The sequence below is a fragment of the Eufriesea mexicana genome, unplaced genomic scaffold, assembly GCF_001483705.2.
Source record: "Eufriesea mexicana isolate 0111107269 unplaced genomic scaffold, ASM148370v2 scaffold5561, whole genome shotgun sequence".
NCBI lineage: Eukaryota > Metazoa > Arthropoda > Insecta > Hymenoptera > Apidae > Eufriesea > Eufriesea mexicana.
Genome location: NW_016913558.1, coordinates 836,177 through 856,869, shown reverse-complemented (window position 1 = coordinate 856,869; position 20,693 = coordinate 836,177). Strand labels below are relative to the sequence as shown.

Here is a 20,693-nt window from a genome sequence, read left to right as displayed (position 1 = left end):
AAAGGTTGGAAAAAAGGGAAAAATATTTTTCTTGCGAGTATTAGTTTTATACGTGTGAATGCGAATGAGGTTGAATAAGTGAGACTCATTTGCGATGATATAAATATAATGACGAATATAATATAAATATAATATATTAATTAGAATATAATAATGATGATATAAATATAATGATGTTTGGAAAAATGTTTAGAACAATGTGCCAGAATAAAACAGTTATGTGAAAATCGTTAAAGAGGAAACGTGGGTATGTAACGGTTAATAAGAGTGAGTGAGAAAGAGAGAGAGAGAGAGATAGAGAGAATTTTCTAGAAATTGTCGATCATTTATTTTTGTTTAAAATAGTTTTTTGCGAATTGTTTTCGTTATTTAAATATTTTTATCTACATATACTAATGTATTAACTGTTAGAAGATATTAGTGTCACTATAAGAACTCTCTACTGCTCTATTGTGCACCTGCATTTAGAATATTGCTCCACAGTTTGGACCCCGTATCATCGTAATCTTTGTCACATTCTTGAGAATGTCCAAGACACATTTCTTCGGTTAGCCACTCGCAAACTTGGCTCTCCCGTGTCTCGATTTTATCACGAATATACCTTAGTTTCAGACAGAGTTAATCTTTTGTCTCTTGAGGATCGCCGACTTATGTACGACCTTATGTTTGCGTATAAGGTAGTTAATGGCTTCATTAATTGTTGCCAAATTTTATGCACGTTTAATTTAGATTCATCCCTTGTGTGTTTAAAATACTGTCATTTTTTGAAATAGAAGCAGCACGAGTACCTTTAGGGTCACTACAACTGTTTCAAACAGAATTTTTATTAATATTAACCGTTGCTCCCAATTCTTAAATTTGTTCTGCTCACCTACTCATTTTAAGCATAGTATATTGTGTCTTTCATCGGCTAATAACAACTCTAGATGGGGGGGGGGCAGAAAATTGGCCAATTTGGCCTGAATTTGGTATTCTCGTAATAAAAGTGAACAGAAAGGATTACTCCTTGCCAAACATCTACGTTGTCGTGTTTTCCCATCGTACTCTGACACGATGTACCCTTAAAAGTTCCGATATTCGAGTATTTAATACTCTCTCGCCCTCCTTTTTTGTATAGGGGGTAAAAAATACGAAAGTATGAGTGAAAAGGGGTTAAAAAGGTTTTAAAAGGTTGGAAAAAAGGGAAAAATATTTTTCTTGCGAGTATTAGTTTTATACGTGTGAATGCGAATGAGGTTGAATAAGTGAGACTCATTTGCGATGATATAAATATAATGACGAATATAATATAAATATAATATATTAATTAGAATATAATAATGATGATATAAATATAATGATGTTTGGAAAAATGTTTAGAACAATGTGCCAGAATAAAACAGTTATGTGAAAATCGTTAAAGAGGAAACGTGGGTATGTAACGGTTAATAAGAGTGAGTGAGAAAGAGAGAGAGAGAGAGATAGAGAGAATTTTCTAGAAATTGTCGATCATTTATTTTTGTTTAAAATAGTTTTTTGCGAATTGTTTTCGTTATTTAAATATTTTTATCTACATATACTAATGTATTAACTGTTAGAAGATATTAGTGTCACTATAAGAACTCTCTACTGCTCTATTGTGCACCTGCATTTAGAATATTGCTCCACAGTTTGGACCCCGTATCATCGTAATCTTTGTCACATTCTTGAGAATGTCCAAGACACATTTCTTCGGTTAGCCACTCGCAAACTTGGCTCTCCCGTGTCTCGATTTTATCACGAATATACCTTAGTTTCAGACAGAGTTAATCTTTTGTCTCTTGAGGATCGCCGACTTATGTACGACCTTATGTTTGCGTATAAGGTAGTTAATGGCTTCATTAATTGTTGCCAAATTTTATGCACGTTTAATTTAGATTCATCCCTTGTGTGTTTAAAATACTGTCATTTTTTGAAATAGAAGCAGCACGAGTACCTTTAGGGTCACTACAACTGTTTCAAACAGAATTTTTATTAATATTAACCGTTGCTCCCAATTCTTAAATTTGTTCTGCTCACCTACTCATTTTAAGCATAGTATATTGTGTCTTTCATCGGCTAATAACAACTCTAGATGACTCTGTACTATATTATTATTTTTCTTGCTACCAAAGGGTTATTACCTTATTACATTTTTTAGGTTAGGTTATGGACCGTAGATGTTAACACACTGTGTTGTCAGAAAATGCGGTTCCTGGCGTATGTATTAGAGATTTGTATGCGTTACGCAATGTGTTAAGATAGATAAATAAATAAATATATAAATAGTGTCCATTTCTATGCACATTTCTCTGGAAGAAGAGAAAAGGATACATCGGGTACCCTGTTAGCAATTAGAGGTTAGGTTTTGAATTCGCTAGGGAAAATTCCCTAGATATCCGTAGATTTCGCTTCGCCTTTTAGCACGCACGGTTAAAGTACCTTTTTGCCCTCTTTATTTATTTGCCAGCGGGTCCCTTTGCGAAGCTTAGCCGGCCATAGTCACGAAATCGCAATCCAGACACACAATGACTTCACTGTAGCCGAGTGTCGGTTAGCTGCTTACGTGTTTCATCGCTGGCTATGTAGTCTCGGAAGGCTATTATGATAATAGTACTTTCATTACGAAAGGTCTTCATTATCTTACCGCGATTCGATCTACCCGGATCAATATCATTTCCCTCTTACATTTCATTAAACGCGTGTACCACGCACTCGCGATCTCTAGGCCTCCCTCTCTTTTCCTGTAATTCACCGTAATTTTCATGAAATACGTCATGGGCTACGGGTTCTCCCTTTTCTCCAATTTTCTCTCCTTTTCTTTCCACAGTGTACACACGCACACTCGCGCAATCCTAATATCAAAAACGCTTTTAACTCTTCTCCCCTTTTTCGTTATAATTTATGACAATTTTCGTGAAATATGTCATGGATTTGCCATTTTCCCTCGCTTTTTTATCATCTTTTATTCCATGTTGCACAAATTGTACACACATATGTGTGATTGTGATATGCACAACACTTTTAACCCCCTCTCCCCTTCCTTTTGCTATAATTTACCATAATTTTCGTGAAATATGTCATGGATTTGCGATTTTCTCTCGTTTTTTATTATTTTCGTTCTTTTCTCCAGAGTGCACACACACATGGATGCCAATTGTAATATCAAAAATGCTTTTAATTCTTCTTCTCCCCTTTGTTGTCCGATTTTCTTTGGATTTTTATTATCTTTTGTTCTTTTTCCAGAGTGTACACATATGAATGTGGTTGTGATGTGGAAAACACTTTTAACCCCCCTTCTACCTCTTTCTATAATTACTATAATTATTACTATAATTTACTATAATATTACTATAATTTTTATAAAATATTTCACAAATTTCCAATTTTCCCTTATTCCCATAATTTTTTAAATTTTCCCCTCCAAAATATATACATATACATGTAATTGTTTATAATGCAACAATTCCCTATAGCTTTCACGAAGTGCGTTATGGGTTTGCGATTTCCACCTATTTTCTCCCACTTTTTTCGAAGCATATACATCTTGGAAATTGTGCAATTGTTATATCGTTGCAATTGTCACTACATCAGAAATATACAAAACTTTCTCCCCCTTTCGCTCGAATTTGCCATAATTTGCACGGGACACGTGGCCAGTTTGTAATTTGCCTTTCTTCCTTCTTCTCGTTTAATTCTTTTTCCCAAGATATATACCCACACTCGTGTAATTGCGATGTCAAAAGCACTCGAAACCCCATGCTGCTTTACCATCCGGCCGTGGTTATGAGCCTGACTGTACTTTAACGTACTCGATTTTAGCTCGTATTTCAAAGGCAACTGGGAAACTCTTGGTCTTTTCGCTCTTTCGTTTTATCGACGCTTTCTTGTTGTGGATGTTAATATAAAACAGTCGATTGCAAGGAGTAAGTAAATCAAGCGAAACGTGATACGATATTAACGATAGAAATATACAACGGCTGTCGTAAATTCCGAGTTGAAGGGTAATCTGGTTATATCGCCGAGATAAAGAGCCACCTAGTATAAAGGACCACAGGTGTAGTGTGTATTTTATTTCGTATAATACCGTTTTATTAATTTCTTGACGTAGGATTAAAGCGAAAGAAACTTTCCACGTGAATAACGTTTAATTTTACTTCGCTCCGCATACACGGTGGCCAAAGTGATATTAATTCTTTCCACCAAGCTTTCTTACGTCCATATAAAAGCTCCACGCACACAGTGATCCAGAAATAAAACGAATCCGCAACATCTTAAAATGAAAATATCACTCGCGCGTATAAATATTCCGAACATAACCACAAAAGTTACTTATCGATACTGCCATCGACTTGTAACGTGTATTTAATGATAGTACACGTTGATAATCTTAATAACAGCGTTGATAAATGTCGATTATTAATTTTGCCGATATATTTCCAGTAATTTCGAAAATAAAGATTCGAAAACCGGTTATCTTGGCTAATTTAGTAATTTCCATGTTACCGGCCGAGACAGCAGAGACATCTAGCAGATACCATCGTTTCCGACAATTACTCGCCTCCATTTTGTAGACACTGCACGTCTAACGTCAGACCTACCAGGCTATAACATGTACCTAAACATAGAGCGCATAAATAACGATAAGTACATATAAATGAAGTGGCATGATGAAAGCAGTAAGGTATACATAACCTCGTTTCTCAGTAGCAACGTTGATTTTGCCAAAAGTAGCTATAAGATTCGAAAGTAGCCGTTTCCAATTGATTCGATGGTGCCAAGTTGTAAGTTCATGCACTAACTCGATTAACAATAAAATTCTGCTGCCTAAATGTAACGAATAGAGTATAGGCATAAAAGCAGTAAGGTATACATAACCTCGTTTCTCAGTAGCAACGTTGATTTTGCCAAAAGTAGCTATAAGATTCGAAAGTAGCCGTTTCCAATTGATTCGATGGCGCCCAGTGGTAAGTTCAGGCACTAACTCGATTAACGATAAAATTCTGCTGCTTAAATGTAACGAATAGAGTATAGGCATGATGGAGTCAGGCAAGCATCCGACACACGTTGATGCAAGGCTTGAAAATACACTCTTTGATAGGGTTTAAACAGTTGCCCAGTCACAGCCGCCTCATCTTGTTTCATCACGCACTAACGAATGTCTTAATGACTGGCATTCCGTTCTGGAAGAAATAAGAAACTGCGATTCCAGCGAATCGTCATGAGGAAAAGTTGAGGCATGCTGTTAAAATTAATCGCCCGGTGTAATGCTTCTCGAAATTGCTTCTAGCGTGTCGTAAGATGCCACGGATGTAATCAAGTTTAGGTCCTTTCGTGTCTCCATTAATCATTAGGCTTGTACCATTAGTTCATTAGGCTGTTCGAAATGGTGGGCCCGTTCGGGTGTTAGGATTCAGGCGAAAGAATTTGTGAATAGGCAGGTAAACCTAACACCGTACGGGCCAATAGCTGGAACAGTTAGCTGACAAATAGAGTTTGAAGGCTAGGCTACTTGAACACGATGGAACACAGGATTGGACTTTCTTCTCGTTTATTTTAATCGTTTCAGCACTCTCTGGGATAATAACAGCTTTTGAATGTTAATTACCGACGTTAATTAAAACGAAATTTTTTTTTTTTATCTGGCGTAATTTTTTTGACATGGAATATTATTTTTGTAATTTTTGTAATTTTTAGTAATAGGATATTATGTTGTCACGTTACCTAATTTTTGGGAATAGAGTTCTTTGTTTTTAATTTTTCTAATTTTAAGCAATTGGATACTATTTGGTCAGGCCCTAATTTCTTTATTTTTTGGGATGGAATATTATTTTTGTAATTTTTATAATTTTTAGTAATAGGATATTATGTTGTCACGTTACCTAATTTTTGGGAATAGAGTACTATGTTTTTAATTTTTCTAATTTTAAGCAATTGGAAACTATTTGGTCAGGCCCTGATTTCTTTATTTTTTGGGATGGAATATTATTTTTGTAATTTTTGTAATTTTCAGTAATAGGATAATAGACTAATTAATGGACTATAGTATTCTTCAAATATCGTTAAGGACTCCGTTGTATTATCTACAATTTCGAAATTACTCGACTATAGTAATTTTTAAGTATCATTCGACGACTTCTTGACGTTCCCATAATTTTTAAAGCCGATGTACCCGTCTCGTTCGGCTACAACACTAGAGCAACAGATTCCGTGAATGTGTCTAAATATAATAACACAGAGATGATTAAAATTAGAGTGGTGCGTGGAAAACAAATTGGCACATGTAATCTGTACTCCATCTCTCATAAAGTCGAACATAAATTTTGCCACAAGTGCAGTTATTGGTTTCCAGTGCTCGTAAAAGGACCCCGAAATCCATTATTTCGACGAATTCCGCATTTTCACCGATAACCTCTATTATTCGGGATATTGAAACCGTGTCGATCACATTGCAGTTACTTTCAGTGATTGGAATCACAATTTTCCAACTACCCAGAGTCTTCGGAAGACTTGTTATAATTTATCTTATCACGATTTATAATTTATCGTATTATAATTTATAATTTATCATGTTATAATTTATCACAATTTTCACGTTTCATTTTAACGTCACGAATTAGCCATTTTCCCTCTTTTTTCATTGTCTTTGACTTTCCTTTGCTATATTTTACTATAGTACTATAATTAACGTGAAATAGGTCATGGATTTGTAATTTTTCCGCCTTTTTTATTGTTTTTCATTCTATATTTTAAAGATTGTACACATATCCTTGTGATTGTGACATAGAAAGCACCTTTAACTCCCACCTCCTCTTTCTTTTGCTATAATTTACTATAATCTTTGTGAAATATATCACAAATTTCCGATATTCCTTCTTTTTTCATCGTCTTTCATTTTATATTTTCCAAATTGTACTCATATCTCTGTGATTGTGATATAGAAAATACCTTTAACTCCCACCTCCTCTTTCTTTTGCTATAATTTACTATAATCTTCATAAAATATTTCACAAATTTCGAATTTTCCTTCTTTTCTTATTATCTTTCATTTTATATTCTCTAGATTGTACACACATCCTTGTGATTGTGACATGGAAAACATTTTTCCCCTCACCTCTCCTTTCTTTTGCTATAATTTACTATAATCTTTGTGAAATATATCACAAATTTCCGATTTTCCTTCTTTTTTCATCGTCTTTCATTTTATATTTTCCAAATTGTACTCATATCTCTGTGATTGTGACATAGAAAACACCTTTAACTCCCGCCTTCCGTTTCTTTTACTATAATTTACTATAATCTTCATAAAATATATCACAAATTTCGAATTTTCCTTCTTTTCTTATTATCTTTCATTTTATATTTTCCAGATTATACACACATCCTTGTGATTGTGACATGGAAAACATTTTTACCCTCACCTCTCCTTTCTTTTGCTATAATTCACTATAATCTTTGTGAAATATATCACAAATTTCCGATTTTCTTTTTTTAATTATTTTTCTTTTCTTTTTTTTATTGTAATTGTGATATGGAAAGCACTTTTAACTCCCACCTCTCCTTTCTTTTGCTATAATTTACTATAATTTCCCCTTATTTTCCTAATGTTCTAAATTATTCCCTCCAAAATACGTACATATACGTACAATCGTTTACCATAAAACAGTTCCCTATAATTTTCACGAAGTGTGTTATGGGTTTGCTATTTTCCCCCCTGTTTTCTTTCACTATTTTCAAAGTACGTACCTTTTGCAATGATTCGGTATACATTCTCTCTCCCCTCTTCCCCCCTTCACCAGCCAACCAATTTTCTACATAGACTCGACCTCTCGGTTGAATTTTTAATCCCTGCCACGTTCATCGATCTATCATAAACAGCACAATACGTGAAACTGCTAAAGCCAGAAGGAAACAGTCTGTCAATGACCCAGATATCCAGCAAACGTAGCGTTCGAATTCCCAGTACGTCGACTCACCCAATCGATTCCTCTTCTTCCACCGGCACTGAATCCCGCTAATAAAAGATTCAAGAAATAAAATAAAAGCGTAATCCTACGGGAGGGAAAGGGAGGAAAATCCTGGGAGTGAAAGAAACTTCGGAATATTAATCCTCGCAATGATTAAAGCCGATCCCGCGTGTGCCATTTTGTAAAATCGACGTCGAGTAAGCATCATAGAAATGGAGAATTATTCCGGCGGTTAATAAAGGCGACAGTGTCGTCGTTGAGAGTTCCAGCTTTTACCTTGATTATCAAAATTCGTCGACACTCGTAATTATACGTCGTCGAAATTCGACTAGGAAGTAATATCGCGGAAGGAGATTTGAAATTTTAATTATCGAAGTGGATGGAAGTTTTTAATATTAATTCTATGTCCTCGAAACGGGGGTGAAGGGAAGTTTCAGATTTGAATTATCGTTGCGAGTAAAACAATTTTTGGTATGGAAATTAAGAATAAAAAATTCGAGATATAAATTTACAAAAATCACCGAAAAATTTTAATATCGATCTTATAACAATTCGAAAATGAATATATGAATATTCAGCGTAAAAATAAATATCGAATTTTAATTACCAAAACAGGTAAAAATTTGTTCAATATCGTTGAATAGTAAAGAAAATTGAAAAATAGGGTAATATTAAAAAAGGAAATTTTTAATTTCAATTCTAAAAATGAGGACAAATGAAGGAACATTTAGCATAAAAATAGATATCGAATTTTAATTATCAAAATAGGTAAAAATTTATTTAATATCGTTAAAAAGGAAAGAAAATGGAAAAATATGGTAATATCAGAAAAGGAAATTTTTAATTTCGATTCTAAAAATGGCTACAAATTCTGTACCATCGTAAAAATAAATTTCAAGACTTAATTATCGAAGTAGATAGAAATTTGTTGATATTACGAAAAGAAATTATCTGAAGATAAAGCTTTCAGTGCTTTTATGCGAATGATAAAGTACACCCAGATAGTTTGTTATGTATAGAATTTATTTTTATTTTATCCAGGTACACGCATGTTACGTATTTAGGAGAGCATATCTCCGGATTGTCGTATAATCCTTTAATAGGGCTGGAAACTGACACGAATACCGACGGTATTTACCACGATTATGCGTGTTACCGTGTGCACAAATTTCCAGCGGAAATTGTCCAAAACACCAGCGGAAATAATTCAGACTTCCGTTATAAATATAACACCCGGTATATATAGCTCGAACAGTCCTGAAATCCACGAGTTACCAAAAATTGCACGAGCTGTTCGGATTGAAACGAAAAAATTACACGGTATTAAAGAATCGAGTGGTTTTCGATGATCGATCAGCGATCGATAATTTCAAAAATTTCGGAAAATTACACGATATTCAAAGTAGCTTTCGATGGCCGTTTGATGATCGATAAATCTCGCAACATACGATTTTGCAAGAATTACACACCATTCGAGGTAGCTTTCGATGATCGATCAATGATCGATGAACCTTTCAACCTATAATTTTTCATAAATTACACGCCATTCGAAATTAGAATCTTTAAGATGATCGTCGAGTGATCGATAATTTTCTGATGTAAAAGTTCCGGAAAATTACATGCTATTCAAAGTAGCTTTGAAAATGATCGATCAGCGATCGACGAGTCACAAAATAACGCGATATTCAAAATTGCAACATTTTAGAAATTTTCAAAAAATTATGTGCTGCCTAAATTTTCAAATAATCGATTATCCACGAAATTTTCAAAATTTAAACGCCATTAAAAATTATGTTAATTCTTAAATGATCGATTTATCGAGCGATCGATAATTTCCCGGCATTGGAATGTTCAAAAATTAAACGCCATTGAAATTGAAATTAGTTTTCAAATAACCTAGCAATTTTCCAAAATTTTCTAAAATTGTATCACGTACGAAATTAGAGAAATTTTCGAACTATCGATCACCGATCGATAACATCCCAAGGTGCGAATTATCCTCTATTCAAAATCAGCGTAACTTTCGAATGATCAATATGATCAATGATCGACGATCTCTCGACATACAAATTTCCAAAAATGGCACGCCATTCAGAATTTCTCTGTGATTTTCAAACGGTCAATCAATGATCGATAATCATCTAACGTTGATACGTGCAAATTTCCAAAAATTATAAGCTATTCAAAATTCGAGTAGCTTTCGAATGATCGATAAATGATCCATAATCATCCAACGTAGATATATGCAAATTTCCAAAAATTATAAGCTATTCAAAATTCGAATAGCTTTCGAATGATCGATCAATGATCGATAATCTTGCGACATACAAATTTCCAAAAATTGCACGCCATTCAGAATCTCTCTGTGGTTTTCAAATGGTCGATCAATGATCGACAATCATCCAAAGTAGATACTCCCGAATCACTAAAAATTACAAGCTATTCAAAATTCAAGTAGCCTTCGAATGATCGATTAATGATCGATAATCATCCTACATTGATATATGCGAATTTCCAAAAATTACAGGCTATTCAAAATTCAAGTAACTTTCGAATGATCGATAAATGATCCATAATCATCCAACGTAGATACGCGTGAATCCCCAAAAATTATAGGCTATTCAAAATTCGAGTAGCTTTCAAGCGATCGATCAATGACCAATAACCGTGCTTTGTGGAATTTTCAGGGGCCTCCCGTGCGGCGTGCAACCCCCGGAACCGGTACCAGACCCCGATGGCGACAAATTGGCGACCATCGCTGCTCGCTTCAGCTACTTCCAAGAGAGAAAGAGCACGCTGACCACCGCGAAAGTCGATCTTCGTAGGAACATCAATCCACCGGCCAGGTACAAGAATGCACGGCCAACGGTCAGGCTCAGGCCGCGCCAGGTGCTCTGCAGCAAGTGTAGATCGATCTGCAACGTGCAGGAACAGCAACAGCCGCAGCAACAGCAGGTAATATCTCCCTGCTTTCTCAGGTCCATTGCAAGATCTGGGATATACAGGGTGTCTCTGAATAGGTGAGGAATGTTTCCTGTTCTGATTCAACCAATGAAGGAAGTTGGTATTATGAAACAGACGATTTTTACATAAGTATAATATTTTTATGTTTACATAAAATGTTCACAGACCAAGATGATTAACTCCACTCTTTGAATTTTTCAGAAATTTTTGGTGCCACATGATTGGTGCTTCACTGTGTACCTTAAGGATGAATTTTGTATATTTTGGTCTGTGGAGTTGGTTAATTTGGAAGTCAATGCATTCTAAATCACCTTGTATATGGGATATAGTAAATTCTATACTGAATTTTGTTGTAGGTGATTATTAGCTGCATAGGAGATGCTCAAAATGACTCATGCATTTTAATATGTGTATAAACATGTATGTGAAAATGTGTCGTTGATGGGACCCTTCCAATACTTTTTGGTGTTTTTTGAATTTGTTGAAAAGTTTGTTCAATATTATATTGGAATTTTTGGACCCCAAGGAGTGAATAAGCAGTACTATCTGTTCTAGAGTATTGTTATTTACAATATAAAACCTAGAATATCTCATAAACAAGGTGAAATGGGACATACATATATTTCAAATTTTTTCTTTGATTTTGGGATAATGAATCAATATGTAAAATATTTCTCAGTTACTTAGAGACACTCTATAGTTATAACACTTATTCCCTTTTTTGTACACTTTAATTATTATTATCACTGTATACTATATTTAAGTACACATTGTAGGTCAATGGTTCTAAAGTGAAAGAGCTGATGTTTGATAATTCATTGATTGGTAATGAGTGAACTTATATTGACAGTTTGTAGGAACTGTATTTTTCTAGTGTTGGTAAGACATGTATTGGGTTGTACAGATGCAAACATATCTGTACAGAGGGGTTAAAATTATATCCATTAGCCTGTTAACTAGGTTAGTTCTTAGTCAGAAGTGACCTCGAATACAGAATTAGAAGTTTATAAAAAAGTAATTACTTAATTTCAGTGAGGTCGATTTTAATTCCAGCAAATCTAAATATACCATAGAATTCTTTCAAATAAAATTGCCATGATCCCTCACATTCTCTTCTTTCTTTTTCACTTTATTCCAGAAGTTAATATATGTAATATATTACACTTCACTTGTCATGATCCCGCACATCTACATAAAAATCCTCTTCTTCAATCCTTATTCTTCTTTCTTTACTTCATTATAAAAATTAATAATACATGTACATATATAATAATATATTATATTTTACAAATTTGATATATAATATATCAATACAATCATACATTACAAATTACAAAATGTATCTACAGATTTTTCTACTCTTCTTCAGTTTATTTTATTATAAAAATCAACAATACATGCATATATATTAATATATTATATTTCCCAAATTTTATATATAATATATTAATACAACAATAGATCCCAAATTACAAAAGGTATCCAAAAATGTTTGTACATCAATCCTATACACCCTGCAAATACTAATAACAAATTGCAGATAGTACAATAAGTAGCAAAATGTAGAATCCCTGCTGTTTAATCCAAAGCAAGGCATAGGTGATAAACCATAGAATACATAGAAGTTCGTTAACGTTCATGGAGTTATGCAACGAAGTTTATTGTTATAATACCACCATGATAAAAACCGTCAAATATGACGTAGGTCGAGGAAAGTTTTCGGGCCTGTCGACGTGGCAAACTTGGCGTAGGATCTGAGAAAGGAGCGAGGCAAATTGGGTTGCAGGAAACTTGGTCGAACGAGAGCACGCCAGACTAAGGGAAGAAAGTCATACGATTTTGAACTAGCGGAAAAGTAGCTTAACGCGTTGTCTTGCGAGGCACGCTTACATTGTGCGAGCAGTTTGATTCTGGCATGGCAACTTGCCTCCCTAGTTCTCTTCCTGCTTCAACACAAAGTGTTCTAAATGGTACATTTAATACTGCCGTTTCCTCGCCTCTGTACACGTGCTGGCCTTAAGACACTTTTGCTGGCTCGGTGTCAGACCATGTAAATTGCGTTCGAGTATTTTATATCCTGATTCATATTTGGAATTTCACCAAAAACTTTCTAAATTTCGACACCTCGTCGATTGAAAGCTCTTACTATGGCTAGTTGCTTGTTCGCGGACGGCCATTTTCAGGAACTATATAAAATGGCGGATCCGGTCTTGTTCAATTAATTATTAATTTAACGTAATTTAATTAGACGTAATATTGACTTTAGTTGTAAATACTCAATTGGCGATCTAAATATTCAATATTGCTGTTTCTTTTGCATTTTTGTTTATTCATTTGTAGAATCTTAAATGCTTTGTGTTCTAACTTGTATTTGAAATTTTACCAAAAGTTTAGGAATTTTTCTATTTCGTTGTCTTCACAAAAGAGTGCCATTTTTTTCGGAAAATGATAAGAATGATTGATTATTTTCTTCTGAATAATGCTAATTCATTTGCTGAGCGATTGGTACTCTTTTTCAATTGTTTCAAATTCGTATCGATCAACTGACGTATTTTTAAGCGTTTTATGCTGTAATTCGGATTTGGAATTTTACCAGAAGTTTGCAGACTTCGACGTTTCGTTGATTAAAGTACTTTTACCACGAGGAACAGCTTGTTAGCGAAGTGCCATTTCTAGGAATTGATAGGGATGATAGATGATTTCTTTTCGGTCGTTACGTCTCTTTAGATCAATCGTGTTATTAATATACAGTTGATTATGGGAGTACATTTTGGATAATTAATTTCAAATAATTATTATTCTTTCGTAACAGGTTTCGAAATCGTCATTAATCAAACTGTGTATTTTCAAGTATTAATTCCATCGGAACATTCCGAATTTCGTTGACTAAAGTACTTTTGCCACGAGGAACAGCTTATTGGTAGCCATTTTCAGAAAATGATTGATCGTTCTCATCGAGTCGTTACGTCGTTTTACATTAATTATAGATGCACAGTCAATTGCAGAAATATTCATACTCCCTTAATTCCCTTTAGTTTCCAATCAATTATTATTCTTCTTCGATACAAATTTCAAAAAATATCTAAATCAAAGAGAAAAGAATCAAAGCACTTTCTATTACCTATGTACGATATTTTGTACAGAACATTAATTGACATGCATCGTTGCTACATTATTAAACGAAGTAAAATTTCGATTATCGAAATATCAATTATATTATCCATAGGGGTTAGATACAAACTATAAACTGATTATCAAATATAACCTATAAATACAAATATAAACTCCAACCGAAATTTTTGTAATTTTCAAGAAAACGTAAATACGAATTTAATATAAATTTAGGATACATGGAATATACATATTACAGTAAATTTTATAAAAGTTTCGAAAATTTGTTGCAACGCAGATTGCGAGAAATTGCAAATGGCTGACAGTCTCTTCTCAAGTATTAACCCTTTACACTCGAGAAGCGAGTCTCGGTCGCCATTTGCTATAACCTAACTATCGAAATATTGAAATATTATTATTCGTTTGAGAAAATATTTTTATTCGTTAGACACGTGTTTCTCCATCTTTATTTCAGTATTAGGAGTATGGGCGAGTTTCTAAAAATATAAGAAAAGCTTCGAGTTGTTGTTTGTTATCGTGAAAAAGATCTTCGAGTGCAAAGGGTTAATAAAAACTCTGGATGTTTCGATTCGATTAGGTCACGGGCCATGGATCCACTCGGAGGAGCGATCGTCGTTGCGGTCAGCAGCCGCAAAAAGCCTCGAGAATACTATTCTCCGAATGTCAGTCGGAGAACATCGCGGTGTCATCTCACGAAACGGCCAAGTCCTCGTCATCCGCAGCACTGAGCCCCGATTCATCGAAGCTTGGTCCGTCTCTCATCCCGAAAATCTCGAGACTTCAGCCGAACGAGATAAACAACGCTATGCAGGGAAATGGTCAGTATCCCTCGGACATGTGTCTCCTTTCCATCGAACAGTCCTTCAATCGAAGAAACACCCGCTGTACCCGTACAATTTTACGTTATATAAAGGTTTCGTTGAGTTATTGATTTTCTCTATAAGGTGTTTCATAACATGTGGTCTTAATCTTTTAGAAGCTTACCCTCGAAGAAGGTGATTAAAGTAAGTATCTTAGGCTTCGATAGTCGAATTACGTAAGGTCCATTTGCGAATAACAAGATTGCTCGTGAAATACATGCAGGGGTACTAATCTCTCTTGGTTCGTTATAATTAGCCTGTGAGTTGGACTTACAAATAGAATAAAGTGAAATACGAACTCCTGGATCGATAAGAAAAATCGAAATCAATTATTACTTCTTAGCACCAAGTCCAGTTTTAAATATTTAGTCTATTATATGAGACAAAGTACTGTATAACGAGACAGGGATTATCAGTGATTCGATGAGGAACTTTGAACAGATACGAAGAGTAAGAGATTTTAAGTGAAGGAATTTTAAAGAAATTTTTTAATGGTAATTGAAATTTCTGAGATCTCATTTTCTTCTTTTATTTGTTCTCCACAGAAAAGGCGAAGATCGGCCCATCGTACTGGAACAATAGAGCAGAGGAAGGTGATTCATCAGCGAACGCCATGGAGCCAACGGAAGAACGCATGGAATCAACGGATTGTGACAGCAATCCATCGATGGCGTACTGTGCCACGCCCAGAAGGCTTAGCAGCTCCTCGGTGGAGAGCGCAAAAATACCGGAGGAAGAGGAGAAGAAAACGTTCGCGGCCGCGGACTCGACAATGAGGCCAAGAACGGGTCGTGTGCCGCGAAAGAAACGATCGGTTGGATCTATGGAGGATTTATGGGACGAGACCGTGTTCGAGGACCCGACAAGAACAGCTAGGACTACACCGGTGATCAAGATCTCTTTCGGTACTCAGGGCGAAGGCACGGTTCTCAAGATACCCTCTAAGATCCAGGATCCGGAGTACGAGCAGGAAACCGATGACACTGAAGATGTTCAGACGGAAACGGAGAGGGATCCCTTGGAATTGCCAAGGAATTTTGACAACGATTACGACTTCCGCGAAGACGGGGAAGAAGATGGACAGGAGCAGGTAGATCCTCAGAAACAGGGTGTGAAGGATGCGAGTGCTAAGGCTGCAAAACGAGCGTTGAAGAAGGCCAAGAAGGAAGCCAGGAGAAAAATGCTAGGTGGAGTCTCACCAGCGAGATCCCCTTGCAATGGATCCCCACGGTAAATTGGTTTTGTTTATTCTCGTTCGTTTGTTCAGAGCATACTGAACTTTGAATTGATGATGATTCGTTGTTTCTTGTAGATATAATCCCTCATACGACACGTTGTCGTACCACCGACGCAAGCATAAAGTGAAACATAAAAAGAAGCACAAGGAGGACCGCAAGCACAAGAGCCAGCAGTCGCAGCATCAGCAGCCTTGCGTGGAATCTGGAAGTACTGAGAATCAACAGAACTGGAACGTCCTTCCAGGTAGCGAATCTTACACAGCCATAAAGGAGCAGTGCCTGAAGCAAAAACTATCCATATCTCTGAAGAGATTGAATACAAACGCTTATGCTAGATGTGATTATCCTGTGAGTAACTCTTCGTCGGGTTGCAAGAGTCCTGGTGCCAGCAGTGACGAATTGAGTGAACCAGAACCCGAGGTTGACGCTGGTGAAACTGCTCCAGACTTTCCGCCACAGTCTCATCCTCTGATGATGCGTCTTGCCGCAACACCTGTCGAACATTGTCTGACTGCTAATGGTAGAAGAATGGACGTCGGTGATGTGGTGTGGGGAAAGATTCACGGATTTCCTTGGTGGCCTGGAAAAGTATGTACTAATGTAATCATAGTAGAGATTAGTATTCATTTATTAGAATGTCTATTTTGTTTCATTTCTAGTACCATTGAATGGTGTATGAAGTTTAAATGGATGTTATACACTAGAATGTGTTTATTCTGTTCATCCAGGTTCTCAGCATCACAGTCTCTTGTAAAGAGGATGGCACATCGTCTGGGCCACAGGCGCACGTTGCCTGGTACGGTTCTTCGACGAGCTCTCTTATGTCCTGCGACCAGTTGAGTCCATTTTTGGAAACATTTAAGGTAAATGTCTGATTACTGATATACCTATTCGATTGAGGGAAGAAGCAACGATCACGTTATTTCCAATTTTAATTTCTAATGACTAAAAAGTGCAAGGTAGCATTCTAAGCAGTCTAATGACTCACAACGTCGTTTGGTATTTGTTTCAGACACGGTACAACAAGAAGAAAAGAGGCCCATATAAGGAGGCGATACGACAGGCACAGAACGAGGCCCGAAGTCAGATCACGCCTAACTCGACGAGCAGTGTGCTAAACGTGTGTAGTTCACCGCGTGAGGTCAACGTTCTCTCCTAAGGGAAGGTGCACAGCGCTCGACACCATTCCTTTAACTGCCGGGTATCCGTCGGTGGAGGTTAAGTCTAACGGCGGATCGAAATCGTCATGTAATATATAAAACAAATTTTTGTACATAATTGACCTTAGCATTAATGGAATAGCTCTTGATCGATGTTCTAATTCAGTTCAGTCGCGCCTGCTGTCGTCGTCCGCGTTAAATATGACTAAACCAACGGTGACACGCTGAATCAAGTTTACTGCCATCACTGGCGCGTTTCTTTTTAATCCTTAGCTTTTTTCGAGCGAACATTTAGCGCGTAAAAAGTATTTAGATAGGGTATAATCTCTAGAGATGACACGTCAGCTCTCGAGAAATAATTTCGTACTAAAAATATGACTTCTCTTTGATAGTTAGACACAGACACACGTACACGTTAAAAACTCACGGGTGTCGTCACTAATCATTTAGCGATACTCGTTTACTTAAATTCTTTATATAATGTATATATATATATATATACATATATACATATACGAGTATATATTTGTATTAACAATTTCATTGTGATTATTGTGTCGAGAACAAATGTAGTACAGACCCAGTGCGGGCAGTGAATCTTCGATACAGTCTGCAGACGTTTTTGAAATCGTTTACGACTCAATTCGTCGCTTCTTTATATAATTAACAAGTTTGAGAACATGGACAATACACCTTTGACAAGTGAATCAACTCACGATACATTAATTATCGTTTAGCGTGAAGAATCGCTGAATGTTTATGAAGCTTTAATCGAAAACACTAAGTTTTAAATTGCAAAATGAACAATTTCACATTTTACACCATTTGGTGTATATATTCTACTGATTTGGACACACTGTTTTGTTGTTTCAAGCAAACACGGGAAAGGAAAAGTTAAAAATATTTCATGATCAAGGACAATTTAATTTCCCATAGTATATCTCTTTTTTTTTTAATTTTTAGGTGTGCATAAAGGAACACTGCAGAAAAAATAATTAGCATACGCATATTGTATGAATTTTTTTATTTTTTGTATTAGAGATCTGCCAAAAAGTCTAATTCTAATCGCTTTACGTTAGTATTTCTACCTGCTACAAGTAATCATGCAAATTAAATTTCATTTTTTTTTTATCTTTCCAATTGGAAGAACGCTGTTGCGTGATTGAATGAATATTTTCATTTTACACATACTAGGAGAATAATCGACACGCGGAATTCTTTACAGCGTTTCGTACCTTGCTTTCTTTCTTATCTAAAAATGTCAAGTTGAGCGCGTGACAGTGAAATACAAACACAAAAATGAGGCTCGTGACAGGCAAAATACTTTTCTGCAGGCATTGAGTTTGATACATATAAAATAACAATATTTTTTTAATATCCACATATACAACTCAATGTATAGCAATAAAAATTAATCAGTCACACTGTTTAAAATAATTAGTATATAAGCACATAAAAAAATTTTTTGTTTTTAAATTATTAAGGCATCTTTGTACACTTAGTGACACATTTAAAATAAAAGTAGATTATCAAAGCAAGGCAAAGCTAGACAAAGTTCCCAACTAAATTTACAATTTCATTCAAAGTATTAGGTATATAACTCTTATCAATCATCTAAATTATATCCTTTACTCAACGATAAGACTTTTCTACTAAATTTTTCTTTGACTGTCTCAGTAGTCAGTTATGACTAAATGATACTTTGATACTTTATAAAAACTCCTGGAGGGAACAATTAAAAGTCATAAAGATAAAAAGAAAAGCAGGAGTCATTCTTCTTAGTATAGCTCTATTTAATTAATATTCAGATCATAACATGATAATTCATATTGATTGTGACAAATTATAATAATCTCAAATTCAGCATAATTGTTCTACTAAATTATAACGAATATCTAAATTATTAATCCATTGTTTAAATCATGCAAACATCTGTGAAGTTCTCATGAGCGACATAATTATTTAATTAAACGATCTGCTAATTATTTCAAGCAGTGTATACACGTTTCTATGTATACAAGCCGGCAATATAAAACATTGTGTCACACATAACACGGCCTCGCGTTTCATGGCTCATATTTTACAATCACGAGCTCAACTTCCTTCGCGAGTCTCGTTTACGCTTCGTGCCAACACTGCCAAGAATTAATCATCCCGTTTCGATTTTTTTTTTCCACTGATGCCCTTCTTCGTCGAGTATACAGTTTAACTGAGTTCCAAATGTCGAATGATTGACAAATCGATAAAAAATACCAATATATCCACAACATTAAATTTTATCTTGATGATAAAAAATGATAAAAGTGCATCTGTTTCTTGAAAATAAAGAAACAGTAAATTGTACGAATACGTCTCTCAGTCATTCGATGAACTTCGAGTTACATTCGAGTACAACAGTTCGTTGCAAATGTCTTCTTTTTTCTCCCTTTTTCTATCTCGTTTCTCATTTTCCATCGTCTCGAGGCTTCTTATCTTTTGAGGTTATGGTGTAGTTCGTCGTCATAGAATTAACCCTAAAGTACGAACGTTATTTAATGTTCTTTAAACATAAATGTTTACAAAATTTATAACTTACTAGTAATTTTTATTTTTGTTTTATAATATTGCAAAAATAGTTCTTTCTTTTTGAGTGATTAAATTAAAACATAATAGATTCAATTTTTGATTTCTTTTACTCCGAAATTTAAAGATTCATTTAATTAAATGTTAATATAATCAAAAACATTTTCCTATCACTATAATCGGTTGATGAAATCTTTCTTTATACAAAACTTACAAATGTTTGTGTTTTATGATTAATAATTAGGAATTGCTATGATTTTAATTAAATCGGAGCATGTATCAATATTTAACCGAGGAAGTTAGAGTTTTGATCGTGATTGGTACTTAAACGATTCGTTGACTTACGTTTTTCCTTCTTTACAATGAGGATCCATTACTGCCTCGAAACAAAATTTTCTTCTATTTTTAATTCTATTTGTCGCCTTAGTCACACTAGACGTTTCATGCTAATTATTTCCTATTTAACACGTTCACGCTCGCGTGTATATGCCAAAATATTTCTACATTTTTATATCTTTGCATTTATACTTGCATCTTCATTAATAACAAAAATCGAAATAATCTGAATATTAATTCTAAAAGACATCACTGAAAAGAAATATTTCCCAAGATTAAAAAGATGGAAATAAATTTCCACCTCATCAATTCCTAATACAAAAGTATTTCTCCATAAAGCATATTTCCAATAAATCTGAATGAAACGTCGAGCCCGCTTCATAGAAAACCACCGTAAGGATTCAAACTGCAAATTTCCGAGCTTTATTCAACCTTTTCGTCATTCGTCATTATTCAAATCTATATTTCTTTGAACAA

General features: G+C 35.0%; 1 protein-coding gene across 1 annotated transcript in view; it reads left to right on the top strand.

The window, feature by feature from the left end:
• LOC108552144 (uncharacterized) overlaps nt 1-17,892 on the top strand; it is a 62,264-nt gene extending 44,372 nt beyond the window's left edge. The window contains exons 2-7 of the mRNA XM_017906552.1: nt 10,652-10,919; nt 14,638-14,878; nt 15,466-16,150; nt 16,233-16,746; nt 16,887-17,021; nt 17,171-17,892. Of these exons, the coding sequence (XP_017762041.1) occupies nt 10,652-10,919; nt 14,638-14,878; nt 15,466-16,150; nt 16,233-16,746; nt 16,887-17,021; nt 17,171-17,317 (1,990 nt within the window). The 3' untranslated portion in view covers nt 17,318-17,892. The remainder of the gene's footprint in view (nt 1-10,651; nt 10,920-14,637; nt 14,879-15,465; nt 16,151-16,232; nt 16,747-16,886; nt 17,022-17,170) is intronic.
• The last annotated feature ends 2,801 nt before the right edge of the window (nt 17,893-20,693 follow it).